Source organism: Oncorhynchus tshawytscha, linkage group LG10, assembly GCF_018296145.1.
Source record: "Oncorhynchus tshawytscha isolate Ot180627B linkage group LG10, Otsh_v2.0, whole genome shotgun sequence".
Taxonomy (NCBI): domain Eukaryota; kingdom Metazoa; phylum Chordata; class Actinopteri; order Salmoniformes; family Salmonidae; genus Oncorhynchus; species Oncorhynchus tshawytscha.
Genome location: NC_056438.1, coordinates 75,028,410 through 75,035,710, shown reverse-complemented (window position 1 = coordinate 75,035,710; position 7,301 = coordinate 75,028,410). Strand labels below are relative to the sequence as shown.

The 7,301-nt window shown below is 44.7% G+C and overlaps 1 protein-coding gene across 2 annotated transcripts; it reads left to right on the top strand.

Moving 5' to 3' along the window:
* The first annotated feature begins 2,372 nt into the window (after positions 1-2,372).
* LOC121847512 lies at positions 2,373-6,260 on the top strand. Of its 2 annotated transcripts, none has more exons than XR_006084380.1 (3): positions 2,373-3,569; positions 3,963-4,064; positions 5,636-6,260. XR_006084380.1 is itself a non-coding variant. In XM_042329075.1 (3 exons), exons 2-3 carry the CDS (start codon positions 3,522-3,524, stop codon positions 4,563-4,565), a joined length of 651 nt encoding a protein of 216 aa, XP_042185009.1. In that variant the 5' UTR covers positions 2,395-3,084; positions 3,512-3,521; the 3' UTR covers positions 4,566-5,114. The 2 variants fall into 2 exon arrangements, 1 of the variants encoding a protein (XP_042185009.1); XM_042329075.1 differs by lacking the exon at positions 5,636-6,260 and having other exon boundaries at positions 2,395-3,084; positions 3,512-3,569; positions 3,963-5,114.
* The last annotated feature ends 1,041 nt before the right edge of the window (positions 6,261-7,301 follow it).

Here is a 7,301-nt window from a genome sequence, read left to right as displayed (position 1 = left end):
CAGTTTGCAAAATTTTGATGCTATTTCAATGTTGGTCATTTCTGCACCTCCCTTGACTGCATCTAATGTGTTTAGATGTCCTCTCTCATGGCTCTAATACACGCCCTCTATTAATCATTTTCCAAGATAGTGACCCACTTCCCCAGTGAGTAGTAATGGTATTTGTGCCTCTTAATTGGTCACAGTACCTGTAATGTCTTATACCAGTGTCATGCTTCAAATATCACTGTTGTTGACAACACACATTACCAAAATGATTCACAGTTGTCTTCCCATTTCCACATAATCTGTCATAAACAAGCCTAAGATCACCAATGTGCCATGCCAAGCGTCAGCTGGAGTGGTGTAAAGCTTGCCACCATGGGGCTCTGGAGCAGTGGAAACGCGTTCTGTGGAGTGATGAATCACGCTTCACCATCTGTCAGTCCAACGGATTAATCTGGGTTTGGCGGATGCCAGGAGAACACCACCTGCCCGAAATGCATAGCGCCAACTGTAAAGTTTGGTTTGGGCCCTTAGTTACAGTGGGAAATCTTTATGCTACAGCATAAAATTACATTCTAGACGATTCTGCGCTTCCAACTTTGTGGCAACACTTTCGGGAAAGCCTTTTCCTGTTTCAGCATGACAATGCTCCCGTGCACAAAGCGAGATCCGTACAGAAATGGTTTGTCGAGATCGGTGTAGAAGAACTTGACTGGCCTGCACACAGCCCTGACCTCAACCCCATCGAACACCTTTGGGATGAATTGGAACGCCGACTGCGAGCCAGGCCTAATCGCCCAACATCAGTGCCCGACTTCACTAATGCTATTGTGGCTGAATGGAAGGCCTCCCCGGAAGAGTGGAGGCTATTGTTGCAGAAAAAGGGAGACCAAGTCCATATTAATGCGTAAATACATAATGGTAAATACATCAGCCAATAGCACTCACGGGGTGTTTGAAAGAAGAGAACACGCGATGGCGGTAGGCTATTGCAGTAATTTATTCAGACCCATAACCATTCAATATTTGTGAAGAGAAGTGATAGTTGTCGGCATCTTAAACTAGTCCCATATTATTATTCATTATTCATTACACTGATGAAGATAAGGACAACGAAACGTATTTCATTTAACTGTTGAAAGCAAAGAAGGATTAAAGCAACAATAGAGATAATAAGGAGACACGCTAATGCACACGTTGCACAACATTGGGGGAAATATTACTAAAGGTATTTACATGTCAGCCTGCTAATGCACACGTTGCACAACATTGGGGGAAATATTACTAAAGGTATTTACATGTCAGCCTGCTAATTATAAAAATGTATAATAGGCCCTAATACATTTCTAAATTAAAATCAAATTTGCTTAGCTCATAATTGTAACTTTGCAGGCGGCATGTGCTGCACCAGAATCACATGTTCTCTCCCTGCTTCATGGTTTGAATGAGGTCCGTAATTACAGTCCATATAATACAATACAGTAATACAATCTACACTCAAAGATTACTGAAGATGTTCCATTTATTTACCCAAGAGAGCAGAGCTATATCTATGGGCTTTTCTGTTGTACGTAATGTGCGGTAGCCTATACAGTATATTATAGGCTATGCATTGGATAACAACACAATCATTTGGGCTTTTCTCGGGCTTGGGCTCTTAAAATGTATGGCTCATCAGGCTTCATGCCGATCAAAGCGCTAATCAAATCCAGACATATTTACATATTTATAATGCTTTAGAATGACACTTCCGGAAAAGTTATTTGTTCTCGGAATGGAACATATGTGAAATACCGGGAACATATTCATGTTAAACACTATTGCACACAGAGAGTCCATGCAAATTATGTGATTTGTTAAGCACATTTTTGCTCCTGAACTCATTTAGGCTTGCCATAACAAACGGGTTGAGTGACAAGACACTTCAGCTTTTCATTGTTCATTAATTTCTAAAAACATTATGAGGTATTGTGTGTAGGCCAGTGACACAAAACCTAAAATGTAATCCATTTTAAATTCAGGCTATAACATAACAATATTTGGAAAATGTCAAGGGGAGTGAAATACTTTCTGAAGGCACTGTATACAGTGGGGCAAAAAAGTATTTAGTCAGCCACGAATTGTGCAAGTTCTCCCACTTAAAAAGATGAGAGAGGCCTGTAATTTTCATCATAGGCACACTTCAACTATGACAATTCCATTTCAGTTAATTTCAATGCTTTTCAATTAGGAATTGGGTTTACTTTCTGTATTGACTGGAATTGAAATGGAAGTGTCCCAACCCTTTTTTCTGACGTGCTGGACTAGAGGAACTGTAACATAATGTCTAACTGTTGTAGCCCAGTGACTCCCCCTGCTGGCGTGTCTGTGTACATGTTGAAGATCCTCCTGGTTTCTGTGAGGCTGGTCATCATGATCTCTGCTGTCATCACCCTCTACATCAGGGATACATTCTACAAACAACACGGATTTAAGCGAGTGACAGAAGGGGGCAGAACGACAGATTTGTACCTTGTTATCTCGGGGATTTGAACTTGCAACCTTTCGACTGCTAATCCAACGCTCTAACCACTAGGCTACCCTGCCGCCCCATACAGCAGCAGATGATGGTCCTTTTTATGTAACAATAATGATGTTTCTTTTTATTTAACAATGTACAGTACACAGAAACAGAAGGATGTTGCCTGCACATGTAAACCAGATTGGGTCATTTAAAAAGTTTTCAAAAATATTTACTTTTTCTTTTCATTTGTTGCTATATAAATAACATACCTTAGATATTATTTTTTTATTTGTTATATTTTTTAGGAAGTAGTTCTGAAAGTAACGCTCACAAGCCAAAAGTGGGACCTGAAAATTGCGTGCTACGCCACAAATGTGCAGATATGTGTAACACTTCATTGCTCTCTCTCGCTCTGCTGTGTGTGTGTGTGTGTGTGTGTGTGTGTGTGTGTGTTTGTGTCTTGCTAGCTGTCACTCAAATGGCAAGGGGCTGAAGCTCATCGGCTGAAATGCGAATTTCTACCGGGCTGGCGCACGTTGAGGTAAATGTAGGGAAAATGGTGCCGCACAGCTTCCAGACAACAGCTGCTTATTGAGGTAAAACGTTAATTCTGCGTATAGATTATGCATGTATGAACTACACATTGAAACATACAGCCCAAAGGAAAAAAAACACTTACCAGTCGCCAAAGTACCGTAGCATGTCTTTAGCCTAATGTAAGATAGCATAGCATTTCAAGGCATATTATTAGGGCTTGACATAATATAGCATTACATGACATAGTATAATGCACAGCATAACATGATATAAGAATATCTGACTGTACAGTATCACATGTTTTTGGTTCATTTGTTTCTGTTTAATACCGACCATGATACATTCTTTGTTTCTGTTTAATACCCACTATGATAAATTATTTGTTTCTGTTTAATACCCACTATGATAAATTATTTGTTTCTGTTTAATACCCATTAAGATGAATGATGTGTTTCTGTTTAATACCCACTATGATAAATTATTAAGGTAATTTCTGATGAGCCGACATTTGCAGAGTTTACCGATGCAGTCCCCACACAAGCAGGTACATTGCCTTTAAATTTCAATCACGCTACATGTCACGTTCTGACCTTAGTGCCTTTGTTATGTCTTTGTTTTAGTTTGGTCAGGGCGTGAGTTGGGGTGGGTAGTCTATGTTTTTTTTCTATGTTGTGTTTACGTGTTTGGCCTGGTATGGTTCTCAATCAGAGGCAGGTGTCGTTCGCTGTCTCTGATTGAGAATCATACTTAGGTAGCCTTTTCCCACCTGTGTGTTGTGGGTGATTATTTTCCAGTGTCAGTGTTTGTTCCACACGGGACGGTGTCGGTTTTCATTTATTTCTCTTGTTCCTTTTGTTTTCTGTGTCCAGTGATATTTCATTAAAATATATCATGGACACTTACCATGTTGTGTTTTGGTCTTCTTCTCCTTCACCAGACGAAAACCGTTACAGAATCACCCACCAACCAAGGACCAAGCAGCGTGGTATCAGGCAGCAGCGATCTCCGGACTCATGGACATGGGAGGAGATTTTGGACGGTAAAGGACCCTGGGCACAGGCTGGGGAATATCGCCGCCCCAAGGCAGAGCTGGAGGCAGCGAAAGCTGAGCGGCGGCGATATGAGGAGGCAGCGCGGCAGCGCGAGAGGCAGACCCAAAACATTTTGGGGGGGGCACACGGGGAGTGTGGCAGAGTCAGGTTGGAGACCTGAGCCCACTCCTCGTGCTTACTGTAAGAAGCGCAGTACTGGTCAGGCACCGTGTTATGCGGTCAAGCGCAAGGTGTCGCCAGTACGCACTCATAGCCCGGTGGGCTATAGGCCAGCCCCCCGCCAGTGCCAAGTGAGAGTGGGCATCCAGCCAGGGTGTGTTGTGCCAGCCCAGCGTGTTTGGTCTCCGGTACACCGTTTCGGCCCAGGCTATCCTGCACTGGCTCTGCGTGCTGTGTCTCCGAGGTGCTGGGAGGGTGCAGTGCATTCTATGCCTGCGCTCCGCCCGTTCCGGGCGAATGTGGGTATTGAGCCTAAGGGAGAGGTGTGAGTGGTATGCACCAGATCTCCAGGGCTCACCCACAGCCCGGTTCAACCTGTGCCTGCACTCTGGATGGTCTGGGCTAAAATGGTGATCCAGCCGTGAGGAGTGGTGTCAAGGCTGCGCACCAGGGCTCCAGTGCTCCCCCACAGCCCAGTCGATTCGGTGCCTCCTCCAAGCACCAGGCCTCCTGTAGGTCTCCCCAGCTCGGTGGGTCCTGTGGCAGCCCCATGCACCAGGCTGTCTCTCTGTCTCCTCCCTCCCTCCGCCCGTCTGTCCTGAGCTGCCAGAGCCGCCCGTCTGTCAGGTGCTGCCAGAGCCGCCCGTCTGTCCTGAGCTGCCGGAATCGCCCTTCACTCCGGCGCTGCCGGAGTCTCCCGCCGGTCCGGTGCTGCCGGAATCTCCTGTCCATGCGGGACCCGTGGCAAGGGTCCCAAGTCCGAGGCGAGGGTCGCCGCTCCCAAGGCGCCACTTAAGTGGGCCGAGACTATGGTGGAGTGGGGTCCACGTCCCACGCCAGAGCCGACACCTGACAGACAGACGCCCACCCAGACCCTCCCCTATAGGTTCAGGTTTTGCGGCCGGAGTCCGCACCTTTGGTGGGGGGGGGTACTGTCACGTTCTGACCTTAGTTCCTTTGTTATGTCTTTGTTTTAGTTTGGTCAGGGCGTGAGTTGGGGTGGGTAGTCTATGTTCTTTTTTCTATGTTGTGTTTATGTGTTTGGCCTGGTATGGTTCTCAATTAGAGGCAGGTATCGTTCGTTGTCTCTGATTGAGAATCATACTTAGGTAGCCTGGAAAACCTGGAAAAGAGCTAGGGCGGCTCTTCTCAAGACCACCTCCAGGTATCGTCGACAAGTGGGCTGCCACCGGACTCTGGTTCCTCGCTGTCGTGTAGAGGGTATGGCTGTCCACTTGGGACCTACCCTCCGGGTAGAATCCCATAAACCTTCCCCCCATTTCATTGGTCCTTTCCCATTTCTAGAGTCATTAGTCCCACTGCTGTCCATCTGTTGCTCCGTACTCCGTTTCAAGGATTAAACCCTTGTCTCACTGTCCTCTGTGTTTTCTGCTTCTAGGCCAATCCCTCCCCCCTGTGTCATCGATAGCCAGCTAGCGTATACGGGGAGACGCCTCCTGAGGGTTCGACCACTGTGCAGGGGTTTCCAGTATCCGGTTGAGTGGGAGGGTTATGGCCCGGGAAGAGGTGCTGGGTTCCAGCTAAAGACATCTTGGACCCGTGCCCTCATCGGCGATTTTCACCGCCGACTCCCCAGTCGGCCGGGTATGCACCCAGGTAGGACGCCAGGTGGCGTCCCTAGAGGGGGGGTACTGTCACACCCTGATCTGTTTCACCTGTCCTTGTGATTGTCTCCACCCCCTCCAGGTGTCGCTTATTTTCCCTGTTGTATTTATCCATTTATTTCCTGTCTCTCTGTGCCAGTTCGTCTAATATGTTCAAGTCAACCAACGTGGTTTTCCCCGTGCGCCTGCTTTTCTATTCTCTTTTACTAGTCCTCTCGGTTCTGAACTTGTGCCTGTTTTTCTGGACCCCACTTGCTTGACAATTCTGCCTGCCCTGACCTCGAGCCTGCCTGCCATTCTGTATCTCTGCAACTCTGAACTGGTTTTGACCTTTTGCCTGTCCACGACCATTATTTTGCCTTACCCGTTTGGATTGTTAATAAAAATCTTGGACTCTAACCATCTGCCTCCTGTGTCTGCATCTGGGTCTCGCCTTGTGCCCTTATATACATGTTAAAAACCTGCTAGGAAAAATATAATTACACAATAACAAATCTTATATTAAACACAAGTTGATTTGTAACATGATAAAAATGCATTCTACCCCGTCTTTAATTTCACAAACACCTGAGTTTGGAGAGCATTTTCAGTTCCTATATAAATGTCTAATGTATTGGAAAGAGGTTATCAAGTAATTTCACATGCCATGGAACATTTTAGAATTGCAAACAGAATGTTTTGTGTGTAATTTGTGGTTGTGGGTATACAACCTTCTAGAGGAAGTATAGGCCTATGTGACAATCCTTCCTCATTTACTGTAGGTTTAATCATTTATCAAAGTATGGTGACCTTGCGTTTCACCCTCGCTATTCTACTAACTCTCCTCCATCATTTAGGTAAAAGCATTTTCTAAGACATCTGTATAGTGATATTGATTAGACATGTCTATAATCTGATTAGCAGATACAGTAAGTAACAGACAGTATCATTTGTACTGGTTGTCTAAACAGTGGGTGACACAAGAACTCAGAAGTCATAATCTAATAAAGAACTGAAGTTTTAAGTCATGTGTTGTAATGTGTTGAACTTTACAACATTCAAGTAATTTATTGACTTAAATTTAAAATATGTAATTAACTTTAGGGCAAAATCTTTTGACGATACTGTAGTTTTAAACACATGTTGAAGCTATACACATTTTGGGTTGTGATTATACACAATTTTGGGTTGTGATGGTATACTGATAGTATACACTACTGTGAGAAAGAAGTTATCAGTGTCACAGGAAACATCACCACAACACCATTTGAATCATGGAAACTTCTCACTACCGGAAATGCATAGCTCAACTTGTTTTCGAAATGTCTGTTAGAATTAACCACAAATACATGTCCACCCAAGCTATCTATGCTTTTAGGCAGATTAGGTTGTACTTTCTGGAGTTATTCATGGAGTACAACTTCATCAAGTTCCTTTTACTGAATGGTTTCTGAAACTGAA